Source organism: Rhinolophus ferrumequinum, chromosome 10 (assembly GCF_004115265.2).
Source record: "Rhinolophus ferrumequinum isolate MPI-CBG mRhiFer1 chromosome 10, mRhiFer1_v1.p, whole genome shotgun sequence".
In the NCBI taxonomy this organism is placed as follows: Eukaryota; Metazoa; Chordata; class Mammalia; order Chiroptera; family Rhinolophidae; genus Rhinolophus; species Rhinolophus ferrumequinum.
In genome coordinates, this window is record NC_046293.1 from 84,669,268 (window position 1) to 84,692,943 (window position 23,676).

General features: G+C 37.6%; 1 protein-coding gene across 1 annotated transcript in view; it reads left to right on the forward strand.

The window, feature by feature from the left end:
* MRPL42 (mitochondrial ribosomal protein L42) overlaps positions 1-20,808 on the forward strand; it is a 54,701-nt gene extending 33,893 nt beyond the window's left edge. The window contains exons 6-7 of the mRNA XM_033118047.1: positions 15,002-15,140; positions 20,738-20,808. Coding sequence (XP_032973938.1) covers positions 15,002-15,140; positions 20,738-20,773 — 175 coding nt within the window. The 3' untranslated portion in view covers positions 20,774-20,808. The remainder of the gene's footprint in view (positions 1-15,001; positions 15,141-20,737) is intronic.
* The last annotated feature ends 2,868 nt before the right edge of the window (positions 20,809-23,676 follow it).

A 23,676-nucleotide genomic window follows, 5' to 3' on the forward strand; every position in this document is an offset into this window, starting at 1 on the left:
ATTTTTTTTATGTAGTTCAAAATATTGTTTAATTTCTCTTGATACTTCTTCTTTGATCCCTGTGTTACTCAGCAGTGTGTTGTTTAATCTTCAAGTATTTGGGGATTTTCCAAGTTTTTTGTTGTTGTTGTTTTTATTGATTTCTGTTAATTCCATTGTGGTCTGAGAGGAGACACCATATGATTTCTGTTCTTTTAAATTTGTTAAGTTGTTTTTTATGGCCCAGATTTTAGTCTGTCTTAATGAATGTTTCATGTGAACTTGGAATATATATGTATTCTGTTGATGTTGGATGACGTAGACTATACATATCCATTATATCTTGTTGATTCATGGTGTGGTTGAGTTCAACCATGTCCTTACTGATTTCCTGTCTGGTGTATTTGTCCATTTCTGATAGAGGCATGTTAAAGTCTCCAATTATAATAGTGGATTCATCTATTTCTCTGTACAGTTTTATCAGTTTTTGCCTCACATATTTTGAGGTACTTTTGTTAGATGCATATATGTTAGATGCATACATGTTAAGGATTGTTATGTCTTCTTGGAAAATTGACCCTTTAATCGTTATTTAATGTCCTTCTTTTTCCTGATAACTACTTGTTCTGAAGTCCATTGTGTATGAAATTACTATAGCTAATCCTGCTGTCTTTTGAATAGTACTGATATGGTATATCTTTATTTATTTTTAATCTGTATGTGTCTTTATATTTAAAGTAGGATTTTTTGCAGACAACATATTGTTAGGTCTTGTTTTTTGATCCTCCCTGGCAATCTCTTTCTTTTAATTGGTGCATTTAGACCATTGATGCTCAAAGTGATTATTGATACAGTTGGAATACTATCTACCATATTTGTTACTGTTTTCTATTTTTTGCCCTAGTCCTTTGTTCCTATTTGTGTCTTCTACTCTTTTTCAGCCCTTTGTAGTTTTTCTTAATCATTTTATGTGATTGTATTTTCTCTCCTTTCTTTGCATATCTGTTACACTTTTTAAAAAAGTCTTTTTAGTGGCTGTCTTAGAGTTTGCAATATATATTTGCAACTAAGCCAAGTCCACTGTCAAAAAACACTATGCTGCTTCCTGGGTAGTATGAGTGCCTAACAATAATAAAATAATCGCAATTCCTCCCACCCATCCCTTGTATCATTGCTGCCCTTAACTTCTCTTATACATAAGCATATGAGCATATGAGCATATATACGTAAACAATATAATCAAATACATTGTTGCAGTTATTTTTTGAACAATATTATATGTTAGGTTATTAAAGAATAAGAAAAATAGAAGTTTTTATTTTACCTTCACTTACTCCTCCACTGTTCTTTCTTTTTAAAAAATGTAGATTCAAGTTCTGACCTATGTAATTTTCCTTCTCTCTGAAGAACTTTTAACATTCTGGCAAGGCAGGTCTACTGGCAACAAATTCCCTCGATTTTTGTTTGATAAAATCTTTATTTACCCTGCAAATTATACAGAATTTGCAGGCTACAGAATTCTAGGTTGGTGAGGTTTTTTTGTTCTCAACACTTTAAATATTTCACTCCATTCTCTTGTTTGCATGATGTCTGGAGAGGTGGGATGTAATTCTTCCACCTCCATAGCACTTGATCAAAATTTGTAATTACGCATTTTTGTGTGTGTGATTATTTGATAAATGTCTGTTTCCTCTCCTGGACTGTAAGCTCCACGGCTTGCAAGGACCTGACTGGTTATGTGTTCCACTGTGTCCCTAGTGCCTCATATGGCCTGGTACGTTCATTGTACCGCAAGCGTCTAAATGTGATTTTATAAAAGAAATTGCTCTAGTGCAAAGGATTTTAACCTAAAGATCCCATGAATGGGATTTGGGATTGGGGGTATCTATGAAACTCCTGAAAGTGTGTCGAATTTTGAGTATGTGTGTCTGTATTTTCCTGAGGATAGGGTCTGTAGTTCAGCAGCTCATTAAAGACTGTGTCACGTCTTGCCCTAGTTCTTACTTGCCTGCAGCTAAGCACATAATGACATTTGTACTGGAATGATACTGATATGCAAGATAGGAAGTGTGGTTTTCACATATTCTAGGAAGCAACCTTAATTAGATTCCAAACATTTTTTAAGAAAAGAAGAAAATAAGACGTGCCTTCATTTTGGATGGCTCTAGCATTTTAAGCAAACCCTTACCCAGGGAACATTTTTCCAGTTTCAGATGTGTATTTTTTGATTTCCAGAAATGAAAAATTTTTGATTTCCAGAAATGAAAAATTCATTGAATATCAGTGCCCAAACACAAGAACTAACAAACTTTTATTTGCTGAAGGCATAAATAAATGTGTCCACTGCTTATAGACAAAGAGAATGATTTCTTAGATTTTTTTTCTGAGAAGTTCAACGTGACTTGCTTACCAAAATGATTTGCAAATATTCTAATGTCACAGTAGTATTTTCCCAATCATAGCTCAGCCAATTATCCCCTACTTTTTTCTAATGTACTGTTTAACCTTCAGAAAGTAAGAATATTTTTAACGCACTGGGAAGAAATGCTCAGGAAGAACATGCAATGTGCTTTCTAGTTTTGCACCAAGGCATTCACTTTGATTTATTAACTAACATCACCTCATATTTATACGCCTGAAATGCTTCACAATCATGATTGCCTGAATTCTTGTAGTGTTGCTTGTAAATTAGTGCCTGATTTTACATGGTGAAACTGAGGCTGAGTCTCACAATTACATCTGAAATCACAAGTAGAATCCTTCTAATTTCTTCTGAGTCTTCAATTCAGCAGGATTACATCTTATTTCTAATGTTTTCTCCAGGCATCTAATCATTTCAGCAAATTTCATTAAGCACCTATAGAGTTCCAACCACTATGGATTCAAAGATTAGAATTCTCCATACTGATTGACAGAATAGCTTGCCCAAACCTTCCCTTCTTTCCTGTCTGTCTAGTCATAATTTACCTCTTCCATAATCTAAAGCACATTGAATTACTATTACACCACTTACTTCAATTTGTCTTGAATTAGAGCATCATTTGTGGTTAGTAACACGGTCAGTGTGACAATCTGGATTGATCCCGTTGGTCTTTTCGATTGTTGCCATCCAGGTACAGCTCTCAACCATAGGATCATAGAAAACAGAATAGTAGAGCTGAAACACACCTTAAAGATGATTTTTGGGCACAGACTTTGATTTTACAGATATGGAAACTGAGATCCAGAGAGACTAATTGGCTTCCTTAAGATCACATATCGTAGCAGAACCAATGTCTTCTTTAAACAGTAAGGATGTTTTCATATGTATATTTATCTACACATTCTGATGAAATTTGCCTCCAACAATAGGTGTGCCCAGTAGTATATTAGTAAAGGTTTAACAACTGGCTCTGATTGTTATTATTTGCCAGTTTCCATGTTGTAAATACTTTCAGCATAGCTGACTTAAGTTACCAGTGGTTTAACAACTGGTTCGCAAAATTCCTGAAAAGTTAGTGACTGGATCTCACAGGTTGGTGTGAACCAGCTCTAGCCACTACATGTGCCACTGAAATCATACATTTACTTTTAAAACATTAGTTCATTTCCTCCCTCATTCTAGTTATCTACCCAGAGCACTTTACCTCATTTTCCAATTAATATTTCCAGGGAGAAATAAATTATTCCTTGCATGTCAGCTTCAACCTTCACTTTTAGTTTCTTTTAAGGGTTTAATGACTTGTTTATAAATATTTAAAACGGCCTGAAGAGTCCGTTTTTAAGAGAACTTTGGATGAATCCTTGAGTATCAGTTATCTATTGCTAAGTTACAAATCATCGCCAGATTTGTTGGTTTAAAACTACAACCCTTATTTAATTCACAGTTCTGGGTAATTCTTCTCATCTAGGTTGGGCTCAGTCAGGTTGATTCTGACTGGGTTTGCCTATGCATCTGAGATCATTAATTGGGTTGATAGGCTGACTGGTCTTCGGTGGCATCACCCACATGTCTGGTGATTGAGTGTTTGTCATCTGGGACAGTAAGGGGACCTATGAGTTTCTCATTATCCAGCCAGGCAGCCCTGGCTTGTTCATATGACTTCAGGGTTCCCAGCGTGCAAAACTGGAATCTACAAGGCAACTTGATGCCTAGTCTCAGAACTGGCACAACACCTCTTCCACAAGGCCATCCCACCTTCAGGGGGTGGGAAAGAGACTCTACCTTAAGATGGGAGAAGCAGCAAATACTGTGGCCATTCAATTGCCACAGGAATCATTGAAGCTTAATTGATTTGTTCATGGGTGTAGGTTGTCATGTTTCTGTAGCATGGTAGAGTGTACATAGTATGCTTGGCTCTTAATCAGAAATTAATTGGAGTTTTTTTGCTAATGTCCAAAAGAAATTCATAACTTTTACTTATAAATCATCTCTATTTGAATGATCACTCATTGATATACTCAATAACTGATAATTTCCTTATCAATTGAAACCATATTTTAATACTGTCTCTTTCCCACACACACCAGTTAGCTAACGATGGGGTGGGGCTGGGGACAGAGCTAGCTTACAGGGCAGTATGGCCTGCTTAACAATTGGAGACCACAAGAAGACATTAAGTAATCAGTTGGTAAATTCTGTACCATTATCAAGTTCAGAAAAAAAGAAGTCCGTTGGGGAAGGTTGCTTCATGGAGAAACGTTTTTCAAATCTACCTTATTAAGGTATAACTTCCATACAATAAAATGCACACATTTTAAATATATGTATGGTTTGATGAGCTTTGGCAAATATATGCACCCATATGACTGCTACCATAATACCAATCAAGATATAGGACATTTTTATCACCACCCCCAAATTATCACGTTATCTATGTGATGCCCTTTTGCTGTCAATTCTCCTCAATCCTGACCCTAAACTCAAAAAGTGGTAAGTCCAAAATCAGAAGACCTCTTTGAAAGAAAGAGTAATGAATTTAAAAAGCTGAAAAAGCAGATAGTCAACATTTCACAAATAAACACTAATGCTTTATAGGCTTTGTATAAAGTAAACAATTTAAATGCTAAATATTGTCAACTGTCAAGACATTAGTAGAAGTGGAGAAAAGGGAACCCTTGTGCACTGTTGGTGGGATTGCAAATTGGTGCAGCCACTATGGAAAACGGTATGGAGGTTCCTCAAAAATTTAAAAATAGAACTACCTTATGACCCAGCAATTCCACTTCTGGGTATGTATCCAAAGAAAATGAAAATAACTCATAAAGATATATGCACCCTTATGTTCATGGCAGCATTATTTGCAATAGTCAAGATACAGAAACAACCTATGTGTCCATCAATGGATAAATGGATGAAGAATTTGTGGCATCTATATGCAATGAAATATTTAGCCATACAATTTGGAATGAAATCTTGCTATTTGCGGCAACATGGATGGATCTCGAGTACATTATGCAATGTAAAATAAGACAGAGACAGACAAATATCATATGATGTCTCTTATATATGGAATCTAAAAAGAAAAGCAGAAAAACCAAGCTCATAAATACAGAGAACAGATTGATGGTTGCCAAAGGTGGAGAGTTGGGAATGGGAGAAATGGGTGAACTGTTTTTGTTTTTTTGGTTTTTCAGTTTAAATAAATTGAATAAAAAAGAAAAGAAAAACATGAAGAGGGAACCAAAGGAGATGTTTTCTTTCCCATACCAGAGAACTAACTCAGGGTAGAGTTTTATCTTGTTGCTCTTGGAGAAAGTCCTCTGGAATCTAGCTAAAAGTCCTGAAGGCAAAGGAAAATAATATGTGTATCTCCATGTCTTTTACCAACAAGGATGTGATTTGTGATTTACCCCTAACCTAAGACATTTTAAAAGTTGGTGCTGACATTTCTAAGTATTATTTCCATGTTTCCTGTTCATTAAAGTTACAACTACACGAAACAGACCTTTTATACAGCCTTTCCAGGCACCACCTGGGGTTTTATTTTGTGGGGTTTTATTCGGTAATACGTATATTGGACAATTTGGAAAGCCGGAATAAACTCGGACAAAATCCTGAGATGACAGCACGAAGCCCCCGTCTGTTGTGAGCTCAAGGAAAAGGTCCCAAACTGGAATGTTGTGGAGAAAGACTTTTCTAACCAGACAATTCCTGAGAGGTGGACAAGAGTTAGCAGAAAATGAGCATTCCAGGCAGAAAACGCAACATGGGCAAAGGCCTTCAGGCAAGAGAGTGTGGTGACTTACAGTTTTCAGAACTGCAGTAATTCAGTATCTGCCCGGAGTATGAAGTAGACGATGGGAAGTAGAAGAAAAGAGGCTAGAGAGGTAGTGCCTCCAGTAGGTTTCAGGGTATATTTCAGGAGGAAGTCTATTGTGAACAAATAGGAAGTCGCGTGGGCAAGAAAACATTAAGTTTATGTGCAGGAATAGACTTCAGATAGTTCTGAAGCCCGAGGTGAGAAACTGATCCAGTCACCCGTGTCTCAGCACGCAACTTTCATCAGCAGAATGCACAAATATGTTGTGGTCGATGCATACCATGGAGAGTGAAGATGAATAAACTAGTGACACCACCAACATGGGTAAATCTTTAAAACTATGGGCACGTCACAAGAATACATACCGTAAGAAACGGAAGAGGAATCGGACAAATGAAGGTCCATTCTGAATTCCAGCAGAAGAATCAAGCAGAGCCATTAGTGTTCGAAGCGTGCTTCATTATTACTATATTTATTCAACTCTTAAGATGCACATTTTGTGGCATTTTAATGTTTCTAAAACTGGATTGCATCTTACAATCCAATATAGTACGTTTTTCCTCCTGGAAACCTCTTATAAAATGAAAATGTGTCTTAAAAATGTAATATATATATATGTGTGTATAAATTATATGGTACATACACATATATATATTATATTTAAATAATATATATATACCATTGTCAAGACATTAGTGAAAACTGCATCAAAGTTCTGTCAGAGGAAGGTTGGGAGAATCTGGCAAAATAGGTAGATCAAATATCACTTAACAACAGCACAACAATTTGAAATATGCAAGTAGATTAACTCAGAATGAATAAAGCTAATAAATTATTTTTATATACATATTACTAATATGTCAATTCTCTTAATTTATATACTTTTCAAATAAGATAGTAATATGAAGAATTCTCTGTTTCTGCTTCATTGCTTACAAACATAATGTAGTTTTCTAAACAACAGAAAACTATGAAAAATTGCATTGTCAATGAATGTGATTTGTGGGTTAGTGTAGGAATACAATTGGATGCATAGCTGCAATGACAACAAAACATTCTGAAATAGTTACCTAAATTAAGGAGCTTGTCCCGGAATGTAAGTCAACATACTACTTCTTTCTTTGAGAAAGTTGATAAAAGCTTATCAACTATACTTAGTGACTTAGTAAAGATTATAAATTATATAAAGGCTAATACAGTAAAATCGAGATTATTCTTTTTATTATGTGATAATATGGAAGACAATCATAAACAACTGTGATTACATGCTAAGATATGATGGTTATCGAAGCAAAATGTTCTATTGAGCATATTTGAGCATTTAGCATCGCTGCAAGAAACTGGTTTGGAGTCCCATCTTTTTAAAGGTATAAACTGGCCAACTAGAGTTATAATGTTTTGATACCTTCAGAATTTCACCTTCATAATTTTTCCATGCGAGGCAGGAATGCAACCTGTTTTACGATGGCAGGTAAATCAAAGGGCAAAAACCAATGGTAGAAGCTTGGAAGAATAAGGTTTCTACAGATTGTTATTATATGTTATTACATAATTTAAGATCAATTATCAATGCGGTAGGTGATTCTCTTGATGCTGCATCTCTGCAAAAAGTTATCAAACCATTATGAGTTTGATAGAATGTTTTAATTTTATTTTCCATTAAAGACTGTCCACATACAGCAAATTCATAGATATGGAATCATTTATTTCATCAAAAGATTATTTAAATTTAACTATAAACTTACAGGCTACATTATTCTAACTGGCAATTAATGAATAATTTGAAATGAATTTTGAAAATACAGCATCACTTGCTCCATTTCAGACAAAGTTAAAAATGAATATGCTGAGCATGCTGAAACTATTTTAAAATCTCTTTCAATTCCCATCATCGTTCCTTTGTAAACCTAGTTCTTATGAATGTTACTAAAACAAAACATAGAAGTATTTTAGATAAACATCATTCCCTGAGAGTAGCGTTGTTGTCAGTCCAACCTGGATAAGATAGTTAAAGGAGAAAGAAACGAAGCTCATTTATCACATTAAAAACTTAAAACTATTGGGCCGGCCCTGTGGCTCACGCGGTTAGAGCTCCATGCTCCTAACTCCGAAGGCTGCCGGTTCGATTCCCACATGGGCCAGTGGGCTCTCAACCACAAGGCTGCCAGTTCAATTCCTTGAGTCCTGCAAGGGATGGTGGGCTGCGCCCCCTGCAACTAGCAACGGCAACTGGACTGGAGCTGAGCTGCACCCTGCACAGCTAAGACTGAAAGGACAACAACTTGAAGCTGAACGGCACCCTCCACAACTAAGATTGAAAGGACAACTTGACTTGGAAAAAAGTCCTGGAAGTACACACTGTTCCCCAATAAAGTCCTGTTCCCCTTCCCCAATAAAATCTTTAAAAATCTTAAAACTATTAATATGCAGGGTGTTTGTTCAAAGAATGAATATAAAATGGTCTAATCTAAAGAATTACTAATTCACTCATAATTTCTTCGGTTACAATTGAAAAACAACAAAAACTGAGTTATAAAAATTATATTAGTTTTAAATACACATTTTCAATAAGCAACACTTTTTAAGTGATTATTTTCTTTCCCTTTTATGTTTGTCCTAAGTCTATTGAAATTTAATTTTGTTTACTGAATGAGATAATGAAAAAATCGAGCTTGTATTTTTGTTTTTTCTTTTTATTTCTACTAATTTAGTTTTATTGTAATTTATTAAAAGTATTGGGCCACAGTGGATTAAAGAACTGTCTCTTCATCATAGATGGTTTAAAAACGTTTGTTTTGCAATATACTTTCCAGATGATTATTCAGCTTGGCTTGACCGCTTCTAGTAACTAGGGGTTCATTACCTTCCCGGGAAGCTAACTCCCATTATTGGACAGTTCTAAAAATTAGAAAGTATTCCTTATATTGAGTAGAAGTCATCTTTCTATGATTTAGAATCTGCAGACTTGATCCTGCCCCTGAAACTATACAAAATAAGTTTATTCTTTCTTACATATGACAGTTCTTCAGCTATTTGAAAAACATTTGTCATGTCCCTCCTTATTTTCTATAAGCTCCACTTTTCCTGATTATCCATATGACACGGTTTCCAGAACCATCCTGTCCTGGTTGACCTCTTCTGGGTGTATGATTTTAATAATGCCTTTCTTAAAACATATTACCCAGAACTGAAGTGAACATAATTTTCTTATTCTGGACAATATACTTCTGTTAATGTGCCAATCATGAATCAAGTGTCTTTAGCAGGCATGTCACTCGGTTGGTTTGTATTCAGTCATAATTTCTCAAAAGGGAATCAGAATATCAAAATAGTTTCCAACTTCAGCTTATTCCGTGTATAAATACACTTTTCCACCCTTCTGATTCCTTTTAGGGAGAAAAGAGAAAAGTTTATTTTTATTGCTAACCTCACTGATTTTTAATTTTACTGTTTAAATGTTAGCAACATGGCTGGTCATGTAATCAAAGATGATTTTAAGCAGGGTTGCTATATTTAGAAACTTCTTTCTGGCTAATGCGTGTAGGGTAGAGGATGGACTGGAACAGGAATAAGATGAAATGTCAGGTAAGTAGCTGTTAAGTAGCTGATGCAGTGATTCAAATGACAAATGATAATGGCCTGGATTAGAAAAGCAGGAAAAGATTGAGAGGGGACAGATTCCAGAGATATACAGGAAGTAAAACTAATAGGACTTGGTAACTAATTTATATGAGAATGACAGAGAGTAATAAATGGGAAGGGGTAAAAAACAGCTCTTGATATCTAGAAGCTGATCAGGCATTCACAGCTAGGTTGTGTTATTTTCCTGTTGGGCATAAAAATCTCACAGAATACCAACATCAGACAAGATTATTCTGAGATCATAAAAGATCATGACATAGAAGTTCACTTTATAATTTTGTTTAAGCACGGACAAAAAAAGGGGCACTGTACCATCCACAAAATATCAAACACTCCCCTCTCTCAGCTAACATGAGTAATAGCTACTTCTTTACCAATTATAGTATTATTCTTGCTCTGGACTGTCCTTCCTGTAGATAAGATGGATTGATATCCCAATCATAAAATGCTCTTTCTTTTTGACAGCTTCCAATCTAGAGCAGACCCCTGCTTCCTTAGACCCTCTTTCAAATCACTCAGCCAAATTTCAAATTCTATAATAAGTTCTTTCTTTCACTCTCTTTACTGAGTCCCATAGTTCCCTATGCTGTGCCTTCTGCTTCACTGTCATGAGTAATTAACTCAACTTCAACTAGAGACCTATTCCTGGTGGTCTCAGACTGAAGGGCATTGACGTAAGATTAATCCCAGAGTTTTTTGCTTGGACAATCTTATGTTGGTAGTATCTATTACTCATCAATAGATACAAAGAATGAGTAATAAGAAGACATCTAACTTTCATCTGAATCTTCTCCTTTCCCTGGAGCTAATGAGGAAGGTTGCCTGTCAGATCTTTCACCTAAGTGGGACCTGATCACATGAATATGGTTGCCTTTCCCAAACTGGAGATCCCTCATGTGGGGTCTCTGTAGACCTTACCAGGTTGATGGATGAGTTTCTTTGAGGGCTCTATAAGCTTTGAGCTGGATGCAAAATGTGTTTGGGGGCTTGATGTGCTTTCTGGGGAAGGCATCGTTGACTTTCACCATGTTCTTAGGAATAGTTGACTTAGAGTTTTTATGAGTGTAGTGTTTTTCAGTCTTGATCTCTCCTTCCCTCCAACAATTATTTATATAGAACCTGTACTCTTTGTGGTGTCAGGTGGCTATGTATAAGACAGACATATATTCCAGTGTTGAGGAAGCAGGTGGCTTCGTGGGCTTGTGATCTTGCTGTCACCCAAGACTCTGCTCTCAGGAACGTCCTGTGATTGGTTTAATAGTCTGAGGTTCCATCTCAGTGTTCTTCATAATTTTGAACAAAGTGTTCCCCCCTGCATTTTCACTTTGCCGTGAGCCCTGCATGTTATGTAGCTAGACCTATCATGGAGTGAGGGGCAGAGACAGATGTAAAACAAGTAACCAAATAGTTTCAGTAATTACAGATTTTGGTAGATTCTTTGGAGCACAAAAACAAGATGCTGCTATAATAGATAATGAGAGGGGGACCAACCTCACATAAGGCCTTTCTAAGGGTCTAAATTTAAGTTGAGATACGAATCACCCAAGATGAGGAATTTAACCAGAGGAGAGCTTCAGTTTAGCTCTGTTTTCATATGTGGTTTTACGATCATTTAAAAAAAATACTTATAATTTTGTTTTTACTTCTTTGAATGAAAAGTATTTTGAGATAGAATATATTTTTTAAACTTCTGGGTGTTTAGCTATCTTTTCTCTCCCCCTCTCCTAAACAAAAATTATTTTTCTTGTCTTATTGCACTGGCTTGCTCCTCCAGTACCATGTTGAATGGGAGTATTGAGAACAGATTTTCCTTCTTTTTTCCTGATCTTAGGGAAAAGGATTCAGTCTTTCACCATAAAGTGTGATGTTAACTTTAGAATTTTTATAAATGCCCTTCGTCCTTACTCTTTTATTAAATTTCTGCTTTAATTATGTTGCAGTCTGAGAATGTAATTACTGCTGTGAATCTGAAGTTTATTGACATTGAGTTTTAGAAATATTTCGTAGATCTTGAGAAGTGGCTATAGTCTCTGCTTTTATGATTAAGAATCTGGTTTGTCTATTACATCAATCTTATTAATCAATGGCTCTCAAATTTCATGTCAGGAGGTTCAGATTTAATAAGCAAGAGTTGGAGCCCGGTCATATGCATTTTTTAACACACACACCAGGTAATTTCACCAGTACTCCTTTCTTTTCATTACAGTTTGAGAAACATTGCTTGTCCTTAGTTGTCCTTGGAATGCTTATTCAAAGATAATTGGCTCAAAAGAATTAAGTTACAGTTTCCTATTGCTATTGTGCTAAAGTTCCCTCAGTATTTTCTGTTATTTTGCTTCTTTTTAAAAAAATTGTTTTGTTTTTGTTTTATTTGGGGTAATTCATGACAAGTCTTCATTCTGAATTATACTCTATTATTTGGAATTGATCTCTTTGTTTTAATTAATAGCACCACCTCTACTTTTTAAACACAATCAATCTGTTTATTTTTGGCATAATTTTTCACCTCCTTTGAATTTCTACATTTTAAATTCCCTGTAGCTCTCACTTTTAACATATAGATGGATTATGTTTTAGGATCTTTTTCTTTTTAATGGACACATTTATACCAATTACTGCTGTAATAAATGCTGTTGGTTTTAATTCTGCCAAGATATTCTATGTCATTTTTCTTATGTTTGAAGTATCTTTTCTCTATTTTTTACTCTATTATCGGCATTGGAGGAGTGTATTTTCTAATAATTTGGAAGGTGTAGTTCTTGCTTTAATTTGATTTTATTACATGAAACATTATATTAATCTCAAAAAAGAATGAGTAATAGATGAGAAGAAGAAAATATCTTCAATTTTTAACAGATTATCTTTGAGATATCAGTGGGTTAAACTAAGTGGAGATATCCAGGTGACAATTGGATGAATATATGGTTCCAGAGCTTAAGAGAGACATCTGTGCCGAGTCTCTTATTTCTATTCATACATAAATATACTAAGAACTATATATTTGAGAGCTATTTTTTCTATAGTAATTGAAACTGGCATTAGCTAAGATCACCAGGAATGGAAAATAGAATGAGAAGAGGAAAGGGCTGAGGACAAAACCCTGAGGAACACCTATATTTATAAGGTGGGCAGAAAATGAGAGACCCAGAAAAGATTTAGAAGGAGCTGTCATTGAGGAAAGAACAGAATCTGAAGCAGAAAAAGAAAAGATGTTAGAGAAGGAGAGTGTTTCAAGAGGGAGGATGAGATTAGTAGTTTTATATGCTGCTTTTATAAAAAGCCAGGTAAGATAAGGAGCCCTTCAAGCTGTTTGATATATTCCCATCATTTTTTTGAGCACCTCTTACTTTCTGGCACATTGAGATGTTTCTTACACTAACCCTCCCCTAGCCCCGGAATCAGACATTTCTCTAAGGACTTCTTTTTCCTTTGAGTGGAAAAACAGTGTTTAGAAACCAAGATCTGATGTATTATTCCTTTTAAGAAGTTTGTTTGTGAAGGGCTGTGGCTATGCAGTAGTCGCACAAGGAAATGGAAGGATGGGGCCGGGAGGACTTGGTTTAGGTAAAGATGCGCAAAGCAGAGAGGTCTGTTATCAGAGCTGAAACTTCAGGTTAGAAGCAGGTTAAAGATGATTGGATTTGACCCTGAGTCTGAGAGTGGTACGTAAAACTCCAAAGGTATCTTTAAGGCTAGGATTCGTTTCAGGAATCTGGGCAGAGTTCTGCCTTTCAACAGGCATTAAATGATCTCAGCAGGGGAGAAAGGCCGTCTGCCAAGGCCAAGCACCAAGCAAAGCCTGAAACCACCCGTGAAATATTTGGGTTATCTACCTGTGCCAAGCATTGGATCCTGGCATGTGGGCTTTAGCGTTGCGATTGTAACCCTCTACTTATTAAAGTGATAATTATATTTATTGCCTTTAACAGTCTTCATTATTAAGAAAAGAACTGGATATTTGGTGTGAGCATCTCTAGTTTTGTTGACCCAGCCTTCCAACCATTTTTCTTCTGGAAAATTCCCATTTTCCTACCACAAACAGATCTTGCAGGGAGGTCCAACTCCTGGCCGTTGAACTAGTGAGATGAGGAACTACATCAAGCAAGGCTGATTGAAACACAGCGTTTTGGTTCTGAGTGAGGGCATGACCTGTGTCAGGCCAATAGCAATCCTTCCTCGTGGTTTGAACAAATGGAGCTGGACAAAGAGGAGGCGGGACGTTCGATTTGGGGGTGGCATAATTCCTAGGAAGGAAGCCTGTGCAGGAGAAACAGAGAAGAGATGAGAGAAGACCCCAGGTGGTGTTTGAATCTCTGATTCCTTGTCTGTGAGGAACAGGTGTGACCTTGACATGGCAGAGCTCTATGCGCCTTCCAACACAGATCCTTGGTGCCTAAGCTAGTTTCACTTGGGTTTCAGTCACTTATCACATACAACGACTTCAAATACTTCTGCTTTTAACTTACATTATCAAAGGTATATTTACACTGTCAAAAGCCGACTTCATTTCGATAAATGTCTCCAACATCCCACCCAAAATGGCAAGAAATAAAGTGAATGTAAATAGCTGTTGAATTTTTCCTAATAAAAGCAGCGGTTGTTTAAAATGATTTTTTCTTTTTTTATGCCTAATATTAGAACATTTATCCAGTCACTCTCCCAAGCATCTTTCTTACTAACAACCTTAGTTTATATTGTATTTCCGTTCCTCACTGCTCCCATCACAATGTTGCACTGAATGTATACGATCTTGTCAATTTATCAACTACTTCCTTTCTAAAGCAACAAGAAGTAAATCATTTGTAAGAGAAAATATGTATACTTTCTTATCTTTCTTCCGTTTCGTTGCAAACAACTCCCTAAGTGACTTCTCAAGCTTATACTTTCTCTAACCAAGAGTTATTTTAACAAGTTTTACTATCCCTATTTGCTCTTTTAGCTTTTCCAGTCCTTAAGGCTAAGTAGCAACCCTAATCCTATGTTTACCCAGACATTTGCTGAGTTCAAGGACAGCTAACCCAGCTGGTTAATATCTTTGTTCTTTAGAAAGAATCTGAGTTTGGTTCAGTGCTTGTAATCATTCAATACAGTGTTGATCATTACATTCCACTGTTTTCTTTGCCTACCCGTCCTTACAGAATCAGCCTCCGGTTTTCTTCTGGGGATTTGTCCTTTCCCTGCTCTCACTCTATGAGGTCTCAGGGGCATTCTAATTCTTACATCAAGAATGGAGCCATGACCCAGGCCCAAGGAAACCTGCACATTTTTCCTGAGGTGGTAAGTGACCTAAACAGTGCAATCAGTGGGCATTTCAAGACTTTTGCGAATGCTACCAGCAGCTCTGTTTTTCCTCTCCGCTGAATATGAACTTAAGGGGCTGTGCGGCTGGCATTCTTGCAGCCATTTTATGACCATGAGGAGATTTTCTGTCTGAGAATGGAGCTAACCCATGTGATATGAAGCTGAGAGATGGAGAAAGAGAAATCAGGTCCTAATTACTTGAACCAAAATTTAATTTTTGTTTAAGCCCATTTGACTAGATCTTTCTGTTACTTATAACCAAAAGAGTCTTTACTGATGTAATAATAATCATTTAACATTCACTTGAATAAGAGGAAAAATTAGATAAATCATATGGTCCTGATTTTTAAAGCAAGATCTGAGAAATAAATGAAAACTCAGAATCCATTGGCCACATCAACTTGTCCTATATGCTTGTCAGAATTACTGTCTAGAAAAGAGAGTAAAAGCATAAGAAACTAGGCTCTAAGTATTCTAAAAACTCCAACCAAATGCTTGGGATATCCCAAGTCTAAGAGATTTACCCAGTCCCTTAACGAGGCATTATAATGAGAACAGTTATTCTGAGCAGTGACCATGAGACATCAAAAGGCCACAGTTATTAGAGAGAAAGATTAATAGGCTCATAGAATTTTTGGTCTGAAGGAGTTAAAATCACCTACTACTTGCTAATGCAGGGAAATGGACTTGTGCCATTTTCAACAATATAAATAGAAATACATATTTTAGGTTAATCCTTAAATAACTAAACATTTAAATATATGAAAATAATGGCTTTCTAGTCCTTTTTACTGACTAAGGCTCTAGAAGGGGATTTTACCATGGCTGGGCCTCCGTAGTTCTGGAGAAACATAGAAGCTCAACAAACAACCCCTCCCTCTTTTTCTCCATCCTATAACTCATATGGTGGGACAAATCTTCTATTTTTCAAAGGAATCTTTCAGAAAAGTCATACATTTGATTCAAATGATTTGGGAGGAAGCATGTGGAGTAGAAATTAGAAGAAGTTGAGAGTTAGCAGATTTTTATTTGGTCCTACCCCTGTCTATAACTGTGTGGTTTACGAGATGTACGCTCCATGAGGACACGGCCCACATCTGTCTTAATTCATCGATGTACACCCGATGCCCAGCACAATGTTTGGCACATATAATAAATACTCAGTAGACTTCTGTTAAATAAATTAATACGTGGATTTTGCATGACACTCCTAACTTTTCTATGTTATAATATTGGTAGAACAACCACCAAAACCTCAGTGCCTAAACACAAAAAAGGTTTATTTCTCACTCCTGTTACCCTCTAAATCGGGCCAGTGAATGGGGATAAACATCTCTGTTCCACAAAGTCATTCAGGCACCCAGGCTTCTACCAAGTGGTGGCTTTACCATCCCCTGGGGCTTTGGACTCCTCTACTGGATTCTGTTCCTCTGGATGGCAGGCAATGGAGAAGAGAGAAATGTGGAAAACAAAGGATTGTATGCAAGGTTTTAGAAGCCAGCCCTGGAGGGGGATTCTGCCATATTCCATTGGCTAGAACTCTGCCAGCCCACTTCGATAACTGCAAGAGAGCTAGGAGTTGTGATCTAGTGGCATGCCCTGGAAGAAGAGGAGAAACTCAAATACTGGTGAGAGATTTGTATGCTTTACTCTCTGAGCCCCAATTTCTTCGTCTGAAAAGAAGAATTAAAAATTGCTATTTGCCAGCACTTTATGAGAATTTAATGAGGCAATAAATGTGGAAGTACTTGGTAAAGTTCTAATTAAATGTTAGCTATGAATATTCCTGGGTAATTTGGTCCCTTTACCTCTGCATTTCATCTGTGAAATGTGTAGGCTGAAATGCCCTCTAAGAATCCTTTCCAGCTCCAAAATGCTTTGATTCTGTGGTTCTTTTAAACATTCAGCAAGCAGTGCCTTTCCAACATTGTATTAATGTCTAGGATAAATCCTTTAGGATCCTGCACCTGACTGGACAACCTGATCCTCCTGTCCCCAGCCCTCTTTCAGGCTATTTTTATTCAACATAATCTTTTTGAGAGTATTCCATGTTGCTATATGTTCACTACTTTTCATTGAGTATGAATATACCACAACTTATTTATTCATTCTCTTGTTGTAATAGCACCCATGTTGTTTTTGAGACATAACCTGCTTCTATCTTATCTCATTTTAATTCTGTCTATTCCAATTGGGTAAAAGATAATCTTTGCCTTCCTATTGCATCCACCAGTCCAGACTGCTAGATTTCTTAATTTTCAGAAGAAAATTGTAGATGTGGAGAAGAGAACCTAAGAAAGTGTTCGACACATTTGAAATATTAAAAACAAACATAATTACTTTAATCTTTCCTTGAAAGATTCTTTGTAATACAAGCGTGGTTCAATCTATCCCCTTTGCCTGTGGGTTCCTTAGTTCTCTTACAAGTTTCCCAGGTTTTTTTCTCTAGCTAAATTTCCTTTGCAACCCATTGACAACTATTTTGTACAGTTCCTAGGGGAGGCCAGCCAAGGGGAGGTCTGAATTCTCCTATACTAAGCGCAGGTGAGGGGCTGATATGCATTGATGCTTAGGGATGTTCTGGCTTGTAGGTCATTCACATAAAGTAGAGGAACCCATATAACTCCTTCCATTACTGCCTCTTCGTATCCTTCTCCACACCCCAGCCAAGTGGTTCTTTTCACATTGCAAATATGATGTCATTTTCATGCCTAAAACACTTCAATGTGTGTATAGTGTACTTTTAACAAAACTTTCGCATATATTATACAAATAATACAATGCACCTATCTTCAGTACAGTTTGAGTTTTGATAATTGGATATGCCTGTGAAAACACAACCCCAAACAATGTATAGAACATTTCTATCACTTCAGAAAGTTCCCTTGCTTTCCTTTTCCAGTCATTTTGCCCTGTGCCTGGCCCCCACACCCACAGGCAACCACGGTCTGATTTTATCACCGTAGACTAGTTTTGCCTGTTTTGGGATTTCATACAAATATCTATCTCCTTACAATCTCCATACAATCACACAGTATGGACTTTTTTTTAATGTCTGGCTATTTTTACTCAACATAATCTTTTTGAGAGTATTCATGTGGTTCTATGTTCATTCCTTTCAATTGAGTATGACTATACCACAATTTATCCATTCTCTTGTTGAGGGACGTTTGGATTGTTTCCAGGTTGAGGCTATTTTTAGGCTGCTATGAATATTCATGTTAATTCTTTTGGGGACATACGTTTTCATTTCTCTTGGGTAAATACCTCAGAGTAAAATTGTCAAGTAGTAGGGGCCTTCAGCGTCTAAACACCCATTTACGATGAAGACCAAAAAAACCCTGCATGGCCCTGGTCCTTTCCCTGGAGTCGTCCCGCACGCACCCCACTTCTACTCACTCTCTGAACTTCAGCTCCGCTCTTCATGCTTTTCCCTCTGCCAGAAATCCTCTTTTCCAGCCCTTCCCTCAGAAACTCCAGCAACAGCTGCCCGCCTTCCGCATGAAGGTAAATCCCTCACCCTGGGCGTTCATGGCTCTGTGTTCTTGATGCCTCAGCACTTACTGAGCCTGCAGTTTTATACTTATGGACACGATTACTTGTTTAACGTTTGCCTCTTACTCAACAGCAAGGTGCATGAGGGCAGATATCGGCCTGTTTTATTCACACAGCACCTTGACTAGTTCCTGGCACCTCCTAAGCATTCAGTGGGTTATTGTTGGATGAATGAATAAGGCTTTCCTTCACCTTACACAGATTCTGTTCTGCACTTTGGAAAAACATCGTTCCAGAGAAGAAATTCTGTCCTTATTGTGCATTTCTCCACAGCCTGGACTCAGCTAGAGGGAAAAAGCAGGCAATCAGGGATGTTCAGGCTGTCTGGCTTCCAAAAAAGAGTTTGAATTTTAATCTTAATAGGTCTTGTCCTTAGCAGACCATATGTAAACAAAATTCCTGCTACAGGGGCTTCTGATTCAAATAAGACAAGAAGGCAACGCCATTAGCGAATATTCCACCTTGAACTAGGCCAAGTGGACTGGATCCTGCTTTTGTTTGTTTGCCCTAATTTTTCTTCTTGCCCACCAAGAACTGGGGGTGGGGGTAGGGGGTTCTCAAAATGGCACTGGTTTTCTTGGAAAGTAGGAATTTTTCTCAGTAGAGAGAGTCAGGGAATGAAACTCCAGAAAAAAATATTAGGATAAAATTCTATGCAACAAAATTGTTTTTATATTGAAATGCTCCTCCATTAGGCACTTTTACTCCTTAACTGGCCTGAGCTGAGATGCTGGTGAGCTACGCAGGCTCATTTACTCAATGTGCCGTTATTGTGAGCGAGGCTGTTTAGAGATGTCTTCAGCTACATAGCCTCCTCCTGACTCCTCCAAATCCCAATGGCACAGTAATGAAGATGATTCCTGCAATCTTACACACCTTCCCATGACTTTGTATTTTCGTGGATAATTTCTTCCTGGGTTGACTTCTTGTCTGGGAGTAACAGTAACGTGCCGATGAGTGTGTGGATGCTTTCTTCTTGAAGTGTTTTGCCTTTGCAAAAAGAATGCAGAAATGTGATCCTCAGAAGGTGAGTGTAGTATGGGAAGGACTGCAAGTGTTCAAGAAAACAACGTTCATCTTATCACCACCAGATGACTTTTATTGCCACCAGCACATGAAATTATTTTAGGACTCAGCAAACCTCTACAGAAGGAATAGAATATACTCGCCTGTCTTTAAATAGGGATGGGTGATTCTTCACTTGAAGAGGAATTGAAGAAGTCCAGGTGATAATATGCATTAGAAAGTCTGCCAGAATATTTAACAAGAAACTTCAAAGCGTCCGTACCCTTTGATCTAGTAATTCCACTCCTAGATATCTGGCCTGAAGAATCAATCATAGATAACAGATGAGAGTCTATTACAAGGAAGGTCATTGCTACATTATTTACAATGAGAAGAAATTGGAAATGGTCTAAACATTTCACAAAAAGAGAATGCTTAAATGAATTCTGGAGCCTGCTTATCATAAAGTATTATGATATTAAATAATGTTTGCAAAGACTATTTAATAATATAGGAAAATTGTCCTAGTGAAAGAAACACCTAGAGTAGGGTCTGAAATATTATAGGCACTCAGTAAATATTTGTTCAATCAATACATAAATGGATTACTTTTAAAACCAAAAAAATGACTTAAAAACCTGCCAGAAAAATGAATGTTAACATTTGAAAAAAGGGTTAACACTTTTAGAAAGGCATTTTACTGGGGGGAAAGAAGATGAAAACAATTGACCCCTACACCCCAAGCCTACCCATCTCGCCAAAAAACAAACAAACAAACAAAAAACCCCCACAAAAACTTGATCTTGAAAATAGGTTAATGGAAGAACTTTTTTCTAGGACATTTTAGATGGAGACAGAGTCCATGTGCAATAATAGGGGTTCTTTACTCTAAAATGAGATTCTGTTAACTTAATAGTTCTTGAGCACTGTTTTTGTGTGCTAAAATTTTGCTGAGATGTTGATTTGAGGGTTTTCTAATTTAAAGGAATTCTGTCCTTTTACTGTTTTGTTAGGTGGAGAGTTGGAAATATTTCTACCTCATTAAATAGCTTACGTTCCAAAAACCCAGACAGAGCACCTGCCACGTAAGTCTGATTTTTACTCTTGCTCTCTAAAATTAAGACTGGCAGCTGTGGGCATTCTTGAAAGTGTTTGCCTGGTACATTTGAGCTCATTTTTTAAAACTGGCTTCTTGCCAATCTGAACTCCAGCTTCTGATACTTAAATAGAAAATTCAACTGTATCAGAGATAGAAGAATGTGTGTGTGTGTGTGTGTGTGTGTGTGTGTAGGGAGATGGTGAGAAGAGGTACAGAAAGAAAACCAACAAAGAGATGTGGGTTGGAAGGCATACTCGGAGCCAAGGGCTGTACTTGATAAGGGGAAATTAGGGGCCCACCTACAAGAGGAGTGTTTCAAAACTAAGATCAGGACATCAAGGTCCAAAGTCAGCCCTAGAAATCTGTGGGTTCTGAAGCAAATGACACTGTGCTTCACTGTGGGGGAAGACCTTTGGAATGTGGAGGGAAGCATAATTTTGGGAACCCCTTTAAGAAAAGAGTACAATTTTAGGATAAAAATACTGTAATAAGACATGACAGTCCTTAAGAAACATGTGCATACACCCACTAATCCCCACTACGTGCATCCCCAAGCCAACTTCTGTTTAGCCAGATCCCATAACGTCCAAGGTCTCGCCAAAGCTCTCTGACCCAAAGGAGACTGTGATGGAAGGAAAGTCTGAGAGCAAAACTAGCGGTCTCTACTGATTGTGGTTAAAATGTCTTAATTTTGCAAATTTAACAAAAACATGTGCTGTTGGGAACACATTGTTAGGACCGCTCCTGGGGCCTGTAGCAGTTAGGGGCTTTGAAACTCAGCTGTTTTTCACTTCCAGGTAATCCCCCTCTGACTGTGCTGGAGGCTCCCGGGAAGTCCGAGAGAGGACTCAACCCAGAGCAGTGGTGACTGGGTTCTTGTCTCCGCACAAGAAAGCATCCAAGAGTGAGACAGATGCAGGAAAGCGAAAGTGATTTATTAAAAATGAAAGTACACACTTGAGAGGAAAGTGTGGGTAAACTCAGAGAATTTGTGGCCCCTTAAGATGTCACGATCAAAGGTGTTTGATCCCTCCTGGGAGTTGGTGATGTCCCATTGACATGGTTCAGGCATCTCCTCCCCCTGGGGAGGAACCCTCCATTTCCCGCTTTTTCTTCCCTATATGGCTCCTCCGGAACTGTCATGGCATCAGATGCATGATGGGAGTCCTAATAACCACAATGTAAATGAGACTATAATGACATTATAATTAGCTAAAGGTCAGGTCCTGGTCACAGGCATCAGCCTAGCTGGAAGAAACTGGTTCTTGTTTTTCTCCAGCTGCAGGGAGTGGATACATTCACTTGTTACTTGTATAACCAGTGAGGCACCTCACCTTGTACCCTGGAGGGGGTTGTTAATTTCCTAGGCTATCTATTCTGCCTGATAACCAGGCCCCACTCCTAGCATTTTTCTACAGATTAAATCAGACTAAAGTTAAAGGCAGCCAATGGGATGAATAGAAGGCAGAAACTATAGAAAGGTCACAGTGGGGACTCATCACATACATTCCTATTCCTTTTGCAAATGTTGAGCTCTGAGGCTCGGAGATGATGAAAGACGTGTTAGATATTCTGGAAAATTCATAAAGGAGTATTGAGGCTGAAGATCAGGCCTCCAGATGTAAGCATTAGCACTAGCTGGAAAGCCAGGCTCATTCCACCAGGGGAGAAGAGAAAGGGACTCAGGAGGGTAGAGGAGTTGCTTGGAGGTGAGAGAGCTAGAAGATAGTTCTTTGTCCAGGTGCCTTAGTTTGGGGTCTGCAAGGAGTGCTCGTGACTGGGCACTCTTTGCTAGCTTTGCAGTTGTTTCCACCTGGCAAATGGGGAATTTATACCATGTTTCTCGGTAGAGTGGGCTACACATACTGGGGAGAAAAAGTCAAGGTTGCCTTTTGGGTGGCCTAATGAACCTTAAGTACTGAGGCAAGCCACGGGATTGGGAGTGAGTAGTTGATAGAGGATATCCTTACTACTCCAGGAATCCCCGAGGCAGCAGTAGCACAAACAGTGAGAGCATTAAGTGGGATGGATGGAAGTGAAGGCAGGGCAGGGAGAACCCTTGAGTGAGATATAAGACCAAACCATTTAGGTCAATTAAAAATACAAGCTTATCAAACAATGCGTATTTTATAAGAACACACAGAAACAAAAGGATGCAAATTCGATACATTAGAAGGGCTGCCTACTCCAGAGGGATAAGAGTAAGAATGAGGTTTAAAGGGAACACGTTACTCACTCAGTCCATAATAAACAAGAGAGGGAACATGAAAACAAACAAAACACTCCAACAGCAATGGGAGTTTTTTGTGAAATGGGGAGATTCCCAGTAATTACGCTGGGTGGGATCTGCATAGAGCAGTTTCAGACTCCAGTGGTCCCAAGGTTGTAGGGCTTTAGGAAACAAGGGCCACCCATGTATGAGAACAGAAGAGATTTTTTTAAACTGCTTCCTAGTTTGGGGGTAAATGATACACGCTTTTGTTTTTGTAAAATATGCAAACAAAACAGATTATTAAATGACTTTTATCCCTGTAAAGTACTTAAAAGAATGCCTAACACATAATAAGCCCTCAAGAAATCTTAAAAAAATAACCTGAAATTCCACCATCCAGAGATAACCACTACTAAGATTTCGGTAAATGTCCTTTCTATGAAATATGTCAGTTTACTTATTCAGTTTTACATAAATGATATTAAATTCTACATAATGTTCTGAAACCTGATGTTTTCGTGTAACATGATACTGTAAAGATCATTTCATATCTAGGAATATAGACCAGCCTCACTATTTCTAAAGTTTAGGCTATATTCCATTATGTAGATGTTTAGACGTACCTTATTTTATTGCGCTTC